We start from the raw sequence: 13,802 nt of genomic DNA on the forward strand, positions 1-13,802 counted from the left end.
AGGTGAACCTGCTTGGTTTACACAGTCTCACTCCATTCAGGTTCAGAGGAGGAGAGGGCGATGCACATATCAGATACAGAGTTCAGCCGGTTCCTTGTGCTGAGGGAAGGAAAGCCCAACCTCAGACATATAGGTTGTTGTGAAGGACCATAGCAATAAAGTGCTTGTTTTACTTGGCACTCAGATACTCCTCGGAGACGTTACTCCAGAATGCTGACAGCCTCAAGGACTTGGAGCATGTTTTTAATGTGCTGTCACAGTTGAGGCGCAGAAGTTCAGTTTCTCCAGTTGGAGTCAGCTGTAAGTTAATAATTGACTCTAGGGTCTCAAACTCAAAAGGAATTTTCACACACCTTTTCTCTTTCCAAATCTGAAACACCTCTTCTGGAAAATAGTGACAAAAACTGTTGATCAGCACAGCCAGATGCAATTGAATATGGCTTATCAGTCTATTGAAAATTAAGAGGTTTGTGCTCGAAATCGCCATGCTTACTTTTCAAATGCCTTTGATGTTTTAAGGCTTTTAAACTCTCATTGTCAGTAATTCCCTGCATATAACATACATAACTTTGCATCCTGATTTGCATTGACACAATTAACAAAGCCATATCTCAAGAAATCATCTTTACACTGGTTTATTTCCAATTTCAGCTAACACTTGCACTGCTTTGTCCTGCCATGGACTCTCCTGAGCAGCTCTCTCCACCAGATTCAATTGTGAGATCCTGGCCTGTTTGTGCCTCTGGCCCTCTCTTCCTTATAACAAAGCGATCCATCTTCAATTCTTCACAGTCCTGTTGCATTTCTTGCGTGCAGCTGAAAAGTGGAGGTATCTCCTCAGTGATTTCGCGCCCAAAGCACAGACATATGCGTGACGTCAATGTATGTGCTAGGTGCGTGACCTACTCTCTGCCGCCGCCTCTGGCCGGAAGACTGTATCGTTCTATTTAAACTCAATTTAAAAGCTGGTGGCGGCGGTTGGACGCTTGTCCCGCAATCGGGAGCGCCGCGACCAATCGCTCCACAACCCTCCCGACACCCGCCCGTGACCCGCAGTTTGAAAAACGCTGTCTTAGAGTACTACCATGGAACCCGCATAGCTAACGTTGATGCCTTAAGTCAAATCCCGCTGCCTGCAAGCTCAGCTCCCTTGTCAGCGTTGTAATAGCTCGCGATGACCTTGAATTCTTTAGAGATATTATCAGTGTCTGCAAAGCAAATCAAGACCTGAACACCACGGAAGCAACACTGTCAAAATTTAAGTAAATGATCCTGAAAGGCGGAGTCTGAGGATGACATGAAACCACATCTGACCAAGAAAGAGTCACTCCATGTTGAGGATGGTATCATTCTTTGGGGGACCCAAGGAGTTGTCTCCTGGCCAGGAAGTGCCCAATTCTACTGAAGCTACATATTGGCCACCCTGGAGTCTTTACACTGAAAATGCTCCCCAGGGGCAACGTTTGGTGGCTTAGTCTTGACTCCAATATCACGGAATTGGTGAAGCAGTGCGATTCATTCCAGGAGAATCAGAAACTCCCTCCTTCAGCCTCCCTACACCCATGTGAGTGGCCTGGAAGGCTATGGGTCTGAGTGCACATGGACTTTGCCCTGCCTTTTATGGGTTCCATTTTTTTGATCCTGGTAGATGAACACTCCAAATGGTTGGAGATACATCGCATGGGCTCCATGACCTCCCAAGTTACAACCGAGAAAATACGACAGAACTTTTGCACACATGGCATACCGGAAGTCTTGGTTCCCAACAATGGCACTGCCTTCACCAGAGGTGAGTTTCAAAGCTTTGCGCAATCCAATGGCATCAGGCAAATCAGAACAGCACCTTATTATTCGTCGTCAAATGGGCTGGCAAAACGGGCAGTGAAGGCCATTAAAATCGGCATGTAAAAGCAATCAGCAGCATCCATAGAAAGCAAATTGGCACAGTTTTTATTTGATTATAGGACCACTCTTCATACTTCTAAAGGAATCGCCATAACGTTCTTCATTTTGGTTCATGCCCCCTGATCCCGTTATATCCTCAGTGGACTTAAGAGCAATCGCGAAGAGTTGGAAGAGATCTCCTTGCCGCGGGAGTACTGAAGGAGAAAAGGACTGGCGAAGGGAGGGTTGTTATAGTGGCCACGAACGATATGGGGCATCGTCAATAGATCTTCCCGTGGGCTTCTGGGAATATAAATTCCACTATTAACCCAGACCGGCATCTTTGTAGGTCCTCGGGCTTGGGAAGCGTATGTTGTAAGCTGTGGCTGGGCCTTTACATTACTGCAATAAAGGGGTTTGTTATTGGAAGACTGACTTTGGCAAAGTTATTACACTTTCAATTAGTTCTGAATTCTGGGCTGTGTCTTTTCACTGTAGCTTCATACCCCGAGGAGATGATGTCTTGGGAGGCTGCCCAGGTTCACGTCTTCAGCAATTCAAGAAATGTTCATGCCGTCAAATGCGGAGTGAATTGTAACATATGTCTCAAAGGGGATGGACATTTTTTTACCCATTTCCTGGAAGTGCTTAATATTTTGTTTCACCCAGGATTTCCAATTTGTAATTTGCAAGTTAGCAGGTTTCCTGGTGCACAGGGCATAGCAGCAACAGTAACAACTTATTTTTTTATTCTTTCATGGGATGTGGCTGTCTCTGGCTGGGCCAGCATTTATTGCCCACCTCCCAATTGCTCCTGAATTGCTCGGCCCTTTCACAGTACAGTTAAGAGTCAACCACATTGCTGTGGGTCTGGAGTGACATGTACACCAGACTGGCTAGTACGGCAGATTTCCTTCCGTAGAGGTAATTATTGAACCAGGTGGATTTTTACGACAATCAATATTTTCTTGAATTTATGTAGCACCTTTAACATAGCAAAATGTCCCACGCCTCTTTTTGAAAGCAACAATAACAACCTTCAGGACAATAATTACATGCTGCATTCAATCACTCTAACAACGACACATAGGATTCATTTGGGTTTGTTTACCATTAACACATTAATCACATTCTTTTGTTTCTAATTACAATGTGAGACAAGACAATCTAGCAAGCTGCAAAGTCAAAGCGAAAGCCTGATCCCTATGCAGGGCCCAAAGAGAAATTAATAAAGCAGGTCAGGTGTTCATAGAATCCTAAACTGATAAGGAATGAGGGAGACTGTTGGAGCTAGTGTCACAGATTTTCCTGAAGTCAGCACCGCTCTGAAGCTATTTAAAAGTGCCCGGTGGCACCTGATTCCAGGCACCCCCAATTTCTGCTGGCTTGGAACGAAGGTGTGGGGAGCGAAGAGAACTCGTAGTTTATGGCCCTGGGGGGAGTTCTGAACTACGGTCTGGATTGAGAAAAATTTGGAAAAATAAGTTCAAATTATTTTACTTGCCCCTTCTGTGCCCCCTGCACACTAATTTAGTGACAATTCATGCCACCCCCCCATCTACCCCCATGGCTACATATGGCCCTCATGCCAGCGCGTGGCCATTCCATTCCCATTCACCCAGTATGCACTGAACACAGAATGAATGAGATATATAGGACGGGATTTAACACGCAAAAAAGAGTGCCATTTTGGGCACATATAGCGGGGTCTTTCTCCCCACTGCAGCCCGCTATCGAACGGAGTCTGCCATTTTTCCAGACCTCGGTTGAAAAAGCTCCACCAAGGCTGCACTTAATAATAATCTTTCTTAGTGTCACAAGTAGGCTTATAATAACACTGCAATGAAGTTACTGTGAAAATCCCCTAGTCACCACACTCCAGCGCCTGTTCGGGTACACATGGGAGAACTCAGAATGTCCAATTCTTTCGGGACTTGTGGGAGCACCCGGAGGAGACCCATGCAGACACAGGGAGAACGTGCAGATTCCGCACAGTCAGTAACCCAAGCCGGGAATCAAACCCATGTCCCTGGTGCTGTAAAGCAACAGATCTACCAATGTGCCATTCCGATCTCTTGATCCTCCCCTCTCGGACACCCCACTGTGCCCCCTCATCCCACCTCTTAAGGACAGGTCACCCCATGGGCCCGATTCCTGGAACGGGCAACCTGGCACCTGGGCGCCTTGGCACTGCCAGCCTGGCACCCTGACAGTGCCCCTACCAGCTGGGCAGTGTCAAGGTGCCCAGGTGCCAGTGAGAGTGTCGAGGTAACAACAATGGCCTCAATTAGTGGTGGGGCAGGAAAGCCGCCCACAGGCGTTCCACCATGGACTTAATTGGGGCAACAAGATTCCACCCAATATTCCAGCTGGGAACCCATATTTTATAAATTGAGCATAATTTCCAAGCTTCTGTTAATACACCTTTTTAACAATCTCTCAACTAGTCCTGCCATCTTCCGAGACTTGTGTAAGTACACCCCTTTCAAAATGGCACTGTTTAGTTTATAGGACCTCACATCTTCCTTCCCAAAATGAATCACTTCACAATTAAATTGCAACTGCCATGTGTCTGCTCATTGCACCAGCCTGCCCTCCTGAAGTCTGTGGGTGGAATCCTCCAGCCCTCCCATGGTGGAGGTGATTCGTATTGGTTACTGGCGGGATCCTGCCAAAGTCTTTGGCAATTTATATTACTTATCCATGCCACCGTTGAGGAACTCACGGATGTTTCCAGGACTTGAATATCCTATAAGCAGGAAGTTTTGCATCTTCTGCAAACTTTGAAATTATGCCAAGTCTAGCCAAATCCAGGGGTGCGCATCAGAAGCCTCATCGCTCCCAACCTGGTGTCGGGTCGAGACCTTTGGATCATGTGAGAGGCCTCTCGCAAGATTCGTGATGCTCAAATTAGTGACACTTGAGGGGACTGAATGGGTTGGGGGGGGGGGGGGGGGGGGGGGAGAGGAGATGGGACCAGCCTTCCAAAATGGCTATTAGATGGCACGCATGTTGCCTTGCGCTCACCGGGCCATCTACAGGTGCCCTCTATTAACAGGAAGGGGCTCCACTCACTGAACATCCAGCTCTTGTGTGACCAGCACCTTAAATCTGTCCCTTGGTCACTTTTGTGCCCATGCAGCCACTGCCCCTTCAATTCAACTTTGGGAACAAGTTCATCTTGTGGTACTCCATCAAATGCCTTTTGAAAGTCCTCATATCCAACATCAACCATGCACCCTCATCAACCTCCCTGTGACTTCATCAAATAACTCAATCAAGCTAAATGGACACTGTTTACCTTCAACAAATCCCTGCTGGTTTTCATATATTAACGCATATTTTTCCAAGTACCGGTCATGTCTGTCTCTAAGATTTTCTTCACTGTTGACATTGGTCTAACCGAGCTGTCATTTCTTCATTGATCCTTCTTCCTCCCCAAAATTATTTATCCAAGACCTTTTTGAAATATTGCAGCGGAAAAGGACCACTGATGGTTAGATGGATTTGGTTACCTTTACCTATACGCCAATTTGCCTTTCACAAAGCTTTGCACAGCAAGATAATCAGACAAAAATAGGCTACCAGGCTACCAGGGGTGACTAAAACCTTGGTCAAAGAAGTAGCTCCAATACTGGCATGTATTGGTGCAAACTAATTTCCTGATCCCACCTCTTCTGTTCCTGACAGATATAGTTCTGTTGTTTACCTTTGAAGTTCACCTCTGTGTGGGGACGATGTTAGAACTAATGACAAAAAGCCCCAAGTCAGGTGTCCCAAGCAGATCCAGCGATGAGTTTTGTCAACCAAGGGGACCCCTTGGCACAGTTCTTCAAAAGGCATCTATCGCACCTGCATTTATCACTTGGGTACCTTTCCACACTCCCTTGATAAAATTAAGTGTTCTGTTGCATTTTAACAGATATCATTGGAAACAAGTTAAAGGTTCATGGCCCACACCAATGTCACTATCATATAAAAACCATTGTGACATTTAATCGTCAAGAGCTTGTTGTGGCTGTGGTAAAGATGCACACAAAACATCTAGTTCTTTAACTAGTAAGATAGTTCATTAATAAAATGATCATGTGGAAAGACAACAAATGAACTATAATACAAATGGTAACGAATAAGTGAATTCGCCTGGAGCTATCTCTAATGAGACAGTCCTCTCATCCGACTTACTACGAACTGCTGATCTGTGGAGTCACATGGTGGATCACTGTCCCCGCCTGCTGGTCGGAGGTCGTACATCCAACTATATACATTGCTATACATATGCATATCACCACAGAGCTGAGACAAATATACCCACATCTGTCTACGATGACACATTGACCATGTGGTGTTTCTTTAGGTCCAGTGCCTTCCCTCTTGACTGTGTTTTACTTCATGCAGTATTGTATGGAATATTTTTATCTTCAAGTCCAAGTGCAGGGAAAATAAATGAGAAAGAACATTAGCCAGGTGATGAGTGCATGGAAAACATTGATGATTGTTTCATCTGTTTGGAGTGGAGAACAGATGAATCCTTTTAAATAATGCAGGAGGTTTGAAGGCTAAATACACTAGACCTGTGGCATGTTTTCTGGCGTGGAGATGGCTTGCCATTGGCGGCCGATGGGATCCTCTGATCCCACTGGTGTCTCCGGCTTTTCGCATGACTTGCCTGGCGCAATGGAACCCGCTTGGTGGAGAGGCAGGATGGGATTGGGGGAACGGATGACAGGCGGTAGCGGTCGCCATTAGCAAGACAGGAAGGTCCCGCCAGTGGGAAGGACCAGAATATCCCACCCATGCAGTTCAGGTTAACTTTTGGCAATAGGATAACACCAGCGATATTGTGTCACCCATCTGTTATACACCTCACCCGGTTCCCCTTCCGATTGGTTTTAATGTAATGGACAACTGGGAAATGATATGTCGGGTGACTGATCTAATATTGACAATTTGAACTTATTGCCTGGAGGTAAGATGTCCCTCCATTTAATTTGACATGACAAAAATTAGAATCAGAATCTGTTCCGTTTTAAATATACATTTCCTCTCACTTTCTCCAGCCATTTTAATTTAATGCTTTGCCTTTGAAAGATTTACAAAGTGTACGGGATACATATTCTGACTTAATAAGGAGTTGAATTATGTACCCTTCTCCTGCACCCCAGGCTTGATAATGATTTAAAGTAACCTCATTATTTGAATCTTTTCAATAATGTATTACCATGGTTTACTTGGATCTTTCTCTCTAGGCCCTGCAGAAAAAAAACCTTTTGCAGTTTTTCTGTCAATATAAGAAATCTTTTACTGAACATCCTGCGATTACTAATTAATTGCAAAAATGATCAGTGCCAACGCAGGGTGATGAATGTTGGAAGGCAATGCCAATATGGAGGATGCACAGTCAATTACTTTTATTGAGAAAGGTTTTCACGAGGAAAACAGTAATATTAAATATTTTCAATATTCCTTGGGAAGCAGATGAGAAAAGTACAATTTATCTTAATTAGATAACCCCCTCGAAACTTCAGGCAACCTTTTTCTGGAAGATTAGTTACAGATTGTGCTTCTGTAAGACGTCTCTGGTTCAAATTGATCATTTTAATAATTTCAATTTCCTCATATTCTCAGTATCTGTGTTCCACCAGCTTCCCTAGTTTGCTCCATTTTACCTTTCTCTTTTTCTCTTCCGTTCATTTTCTGATTGCCTTTATCTTCCTTGTTCACTCAAATTCCAGGGACGACTTCAATCAGTACCTTTTCCTTCTCTCTGGAGATGTTATCATCTCGAAGGGAATTCCGTGTGTGAAAACAAGGAATATAAAAAAGGTACATGGCAAACACTTGGCTTAAGTTGGATAAGAATACACATGTCTCCAGTCGACGAGCTACCACTGGCATGGATGCAAATGCCAATGGACTCGTCATGTGCTGTAATTTTGACGATTCCACATTTGGAGTGAAAATAATGAGAGAGAATGCAAGTGTGCCTTCGTCAACAGCATTGAACATGAAGGAGTGATACGAAAAATGTGCGATTGTTAATTAGTGACAGTTTTTTAATCTTAAAAAGATGATCTATTCATAAAGATGGTACCTCAAAGAAAGTGTTTGGGCTGTTTCTATGGTAGCATCTCTTGAGGTACAAGCAATGGAGAGCAGCGTGGAGGGGGGAGGAAGATAATTGCAGTCTGAGAGTGAAAGAGAAAAGAAGTGAGAAGGAGCTAAAAGAGATGAGCAGCTGGAGAAGCACAATGTTGTACAATTGACGGAAATTATGAAAAGAAGTTCAGAACTTTGCTGCTGAGCCCTTCGTACAGCAAAATGTGGCTCTGGTTGTTTTTAAAGGGACACTTCATCAGAAAGGCATTGAGCAAACTTAACTGAAAATTAATTAAGCAATGGCAGAATATTGGCATTGTGGTCAAACATGTCAGCAAAAGAAACAATGCTTTATGAGGGTGGCACTCTTTGCATTTATTTTGACATTGGACCAATTGAAATGTTGCAGAAAATCTTCAAGTATAATACGAACAGAAGAAATGGGAGTGGGCACAGACCACTTGGTCCTTCAGCTATGCTTTGCCATTCAGCTAAGATCGGGATGGCACAGTGATTAGCACTGCTGCCTCACAGCGCCAGGGATCCGGGTTCGATTCCAACCTTGGATGACTGACTGTGTGGAGTTTGCATGTTCTCTCCGTGACTGCGTGGGGTCCTCCGAGTGCTTCGGTTTTCTCCCACAGTCCAAAGATGTGCATGTTAGGTGGATTGGCCACCTTTGTGTCAAAAGGTTGGGTGAGAGTTATGGATTTGTGGGGGAGTGGGCCTAGAGAGGATGCTGTTTCAGAGGATTGGCGCAGGTTCAATGGGCTGAATGGCCTCCTGCAATGTAGGGATTCTGTGATTTACCTCCACTCCACCTTCCTACACCATTCCACTGTGGCTTAATTCCCTCATTATCCAAGAAGAACCTTTCTATCCCTGACTTGAAAATATTTAACAACTAGGCACCTTCTTTACTTATTCATGTGCCGTGGATTAGCAATGGATTGAAAAACTTGATCCATGATTGGCTTGCGTTTCTCTCGACTGACTTGATTTTTAAAAGCAGTAACCCTATAAAGCCTGGCAGAGCTGCAGCATTGCATCCTGATGTTGATAGCGGAAGAGAAAGATCATAAATAATATGGAGTAAAAGTCAATACGAGACAATAAGTTACCACATTCTGCCACTAAATTATTCAGCTTTGCTGTGTTCTTGAACTTGTAGTTCCATGATTTATGTGAACATTACTGTCAGTTTGGTAACATTGTTCACATTTTGATGGACTCTCCTCATTAAGATCAGTTCAAATTGTACCTCCAAAATAACCTCAGTCCACTTACCCAACCAATAACCCTTTGTTTCTGTTTCCTTATAATTAATTCAAAGTACCATGTAAGAATATTATACACATCAGTGTCATTATTATGACAGTAAAACGGATTAAGATCTACATGACATAACAGAACCATAAAATATGTTATGGCCTTTTTTATTCTTTGGAACGTGGGCATTGCTGGCAAGGCCAACATTTGTTGCCCATCTCCAATCACCGTTGAATGAGTGGTTTCATAGGCTATTTCACAGTTAAGAGTCAACCATATTGCAGAGGATCTGGAGTCAATGTCGGCCAGACCAGATCACAAAGGTAAATTGCCTTCACCAAAAGGCATTCGTACATCTGATGTGTTTTCATAGCTTCCCCGGTCACCATTACTGAGATTAGCTTTACATTCCAGATTTACTGTGGGATTTGAACCAATGTCCTCCAAGCATTAGCCTGGGCTTCTCGAAAATTAGTTCAGTGACATTACCACGTCACCACAATCTTCTCCCAGTAATGGAGGCATGTTGTTTCAATGGCTGTTAATGTTGGACAACTGTATTTTTAAATACAGACTGCTCTAGGTAATTCAAGGTTAATTTTTGCACTAAAAATTTTGAATGATCCAGTCCTTTGAAATAAGCAATGCTCATAATGAAACCAAATGGGAATATAGTGCAACATATTTGAATTTCCAGATGATTGCAATTTTCATATTATAACTCCTGCATAACCAGTTGCAATTTTACTTCACTTTTACTGGGAATATGTGTAAATCTTGGTTCCAAATTGGAATTTTGGTCAGGCTGTTTTGTCCAAGCTATCATGATTTAAGAAATTGAAAGAAATTTGGGATAGGAAATTTAGGAATAATTTTACAAGATCTGCACTGGATCCTTCTAGAATGCAGAGAAGAAATGTGTGTGGATAGACAAACTGGGGTTATCTACAGCTAGCATTTGTGGTTAGGGATTGCATACATTTTAATCTCGTTACCGAGCCCCACCGCCATATGATCCCCCCCCTCACTGAATATTCAAACCTCGCCAACGTGACGTCATGTCGGGCGAGGTTTACAGCAGGCTTGGGGAAACGGGAATCAGTCGAGTGGATTCCTATGGGACATAAAGGTAAATCTAGCTCCGGGGAGCAGAGAGGGAGGGACATGACCAGGCAGTGTCTTGGCACTACTTTCTGGCACAGGTCGGCATTACCGGGCAACCTGACAGTGCCAACATGGCAGTGCCAACCTATGCCAGGGGGCAGTGCCACAGACGGACCTTCTGGGGAGTCCCACTGGGGCACGGTTCACATTATGTCTGTTGCATTGGAAGAGCCCCAATGCTGATGCGTGAGAGCGGAGGGGATTTTGTTTTTTCAAAGGGCCCAAAACCTTGACCCCAAAACTCGGCTGTGCAGCTGGCGAGCTACATGCCTGACACTCTGAAAAATATGGGAAAATTCCACCCTTGGACTAATTTGGATCAAGCAGTACCATTTCTAGATTTTAGTGACAGATCTTGCGAAGATGTTTTAGATATTGATCTTGAATCTTTTATGAACCAATTATAGAGACTGCAATTGGGAGACATCAGTTATTCAAGATGGATGAAGAGCCAATGCCCTTCTTATCCTCAATTACTTTGTCACTACTAAAAGTGGTTTAATGTTTTCAGATCATATGAATATAGCATGGATATTAACTTGGAGCTTTTAGACATTTTGTGATTACTCCCTTATATTTAACTCCTTGAATTAGGTAGATGATCTGAAAGCCAAACTGGCTGCGCAGGAAATTGAGCTGAAACAGAAAAATGAAGACGCTGACAAGCTGATTCAAGTGGTTGGAGTTGAAACAGAGAAAGTTAGCAAAGAAAAAGCTATTGCAGATGGGGAAGAACAGAAGGTGGCTCTCATTGCTGTAGAGGTTACCCGAACACAGAGAGACTGTGAGGAGGATTTAGCAAAAGCTGAGCCTGCCCTGTGTGCTGCTCAAGAGGCTCTCAACACTCTGAATAAGGTAAGAGTTTGAATGAAATCCGAAAGAAAAATAACAGCTTGCAATCATTTTCACATCTTGAATGTAGATAAAGGTCCCAAGCATGTCACACAACTGTAAGGCTGGAGAGTTTGGATAGAATGGGGTGGTTTGCCTTGGAGTAGAGGGGACTGCATGGGGACATGATTGAGATGTATAAAATTATGAGGGGCACAGACAGGAAGAAACTTTTCCCTTGGTGGAGGGATCAATAACCAGGGGGCATAAATTTAAGGTAAGGAGCAGGAGGCTTGGAGGGGATGTGAGGAAAAGGTTCTTCACCAGAAGGGTGGTGGGAGTCTGGAACTCACTGCCTGACTGAGTGGTGGAGGCAGTAATCCTCATATCATTTCAGAAGTATTTAGATGTGCACTTGCGATGCCAAGGCATACTGTGGGCCAAGTGTTGGAAAATTGGATTAGAATACTTAGGTGGTTGTTTTTCTCCAGCGCAGACACAATGGGCCGAAGTGCTTTCCTGTGCCGTTGACCTCTATGGCTCTATTAGGAAAGCCATAAAGACAGATGATCGGAGTGTTGAACAGATGACGTTACCAATTATTAACAAGTGACAACGTGACCATGGAGGCGTCATTATTGAGCCCAATCAAAATTCCTGTCTTGCTTGCCACCAGCTGAAAACCCCCCATTATTATTCAGGCTATTCTCCCAGTAGCCTGGCCAACAGCATACAAACAGATTTTCTGATCATTCATTCTTTTTGGGGACTTTGCTGTGTACAAATTGACCAACCTGTGAGTGCATGTAATTATTTTTTAAAAGTAGCCCATTTGTTAAACAGCACTTCTTGAGACCTTAAGACCACCATCAGGTGCTATATCATACAAGCTCTTTATTTTGTGCTAATGGATACAGGCTAACATTTTATGTCACCTTCTTTTTGAGTACAATGTTGCTTGGGAGACATTATGATTATAGTTTTGTCTCTTTGAGCTGCAGCACAAAGATTACCCTTTAGTCTTCTTCACAATATGCATAGTAAGTGATAACTTAACCTTGGCCAGGAGTCTCCAATCTCTCCCGCGGCTGGGATTCTCCAGACCTGCTGCAGTGAATGGAGTTTTCTCTGAGCGCAAAATTCTCAGTCCTCGCTGGCAGTCGTGGCGGGACGAACAAAACCGGAGAATTCCGCCTCTTGTGTCACTTTCCAGCATCAACATCGGCAACGCCAGGAAGCAGTAGCTGCCCCAATTGCTCATAAATTAAGGGAACATTACAATACTCTTCCAATGTATCTTATTTTAATTTCTCTAGAAGTAGGATATAAATCATCTTAAAGTGAGTGAAATAATGTAACAGTGAATTGTGTGTTTTTGGTCGCTGATGTGCTGGAAATTTGATTTATCTTGATGCATTTAAGAAGATAAAATGTAGCCTTTTGCCTTGGCAGGGCCGTAATTATTAAGGTCAACATCTTGTTTGGATGTTTCTTGAGCTGATGTTAAATCAATTGAATATGATTTATAACCCTGAGCGATTCATTGACAGTTCATACTGCAGGAAGAAGAACCGGCGGTTTCATCTTAAATGGCTGCGGGAAAAGATCTTTGCTGTTTATAAATGATGTAGAATGTGCATTATCATGGGCATAACCAGTCTCAGAAGATATTGAAATCACTGATAAATCTCGAGCAGCCACTGGCTCCAGGGTTGTCAGCATTGTGAAGTTTTACCAAGTCTATTGTGATGTTGAGCTTAAGTGGCAAGCTGTGAAGAAAGCCACTGCAGAGTTTGCTGCTGCTCGGGACATACACTATCTTGTAAGCCTCCTTTTAAATGAAGACGATTGATTAAAGCCTCCAAGCGAATCATTTTATCGGAAAATGAAAGTACGAAAAATCAAAGTTAAGGTGGAGCATGAGCTTGTCAACTTTTTCAGTGATATTATAGACTACGAAATAAACTATTTGTTACTGTAAGACATGTTTGATCTGAAGCACAATAGAACATTACAGAATTGCAGTGAACAGAAACAGTGATTTGGAAAAAAATACACATTTAATTCAGGGACTTTCCGTGCCAGCTGCTCCTTAGAAAAGATATTCCAAATGGACACGGTTGCCTGAGTCAGAAATTGATTTTGTTATTCATTGACAAGATGTTCTGACAGAAATCTCTTTTTTTTAAATTAACAATAACTTTTAAACCCAAATATCACACAATTGATTTGATGGCTTATTTTGTGCTTTCCTATTCCGCCCCCATTTTTATGTTTGGTCCCTACTTTTCATGTGAAGTGGGTTTACGTAATTGGAAAAGATTCCAAAGCGTTAAACTAGGTCAGTTGTACAGGGGTTGTCACAAATTTGCTGATCGTTTGTTTTTTGATTCCCATAATCATGTTAGAATCAACTGCCGTAGGACGCTGTGGGGACTCAACAACTTCACAGCTAACTAGCCGTTAGAGATTTATGTTACCACCAGGGGGATTCATTGCCTTACATTTGATGACTCATGTTATCTAAAATTCAGACTACAGCTGCAGGCTTCAAA

At 43.2% G+C, this 13,802-nt stretch overlaps 1 protein-coding gene across 2 annotated transcripts in view; it reads left to right on the forward strand.

Moving 5' to 3' along the window:
• The window catches only part of dnah9 (dynein, axonemal, heavy chain 9), a 779,494-nt gene that overhangs the window by 441,883 nt on the left and 323,809 nt on the right, over nt 1-13,802 (forward strand). For both annotated transcript variants that reach the window (XM_072483125.1, XM_072483126.1), the window contains one exon: nt 11,011-11,271. In XM_072483125.1, coding sequence (XP_072339226.1) covers nt 11,011-11,271 — 261 coding nt within the window. The remainder of the gene's footprint in view (nt 1-11,010; nt 11,272-13,802) is intronic.

This window comes from Scyliorhinus torazame, chromosome 18, assembly GCF_047496885.1.
Source record: "Scyliorhinus torazame isolate Kashiwa2021f chromosome 18, sScyTor2.1, whole genome shotgun sequence".
Classification (NCBI taxonomy): domain Eukaryota; kingdom Metazoa; phylum Chordata; class Chondrichthyes; order Carcharhiniformes; family Scyliorhinidae; genus Scyliorhinus; species Scyliorhinus torazame.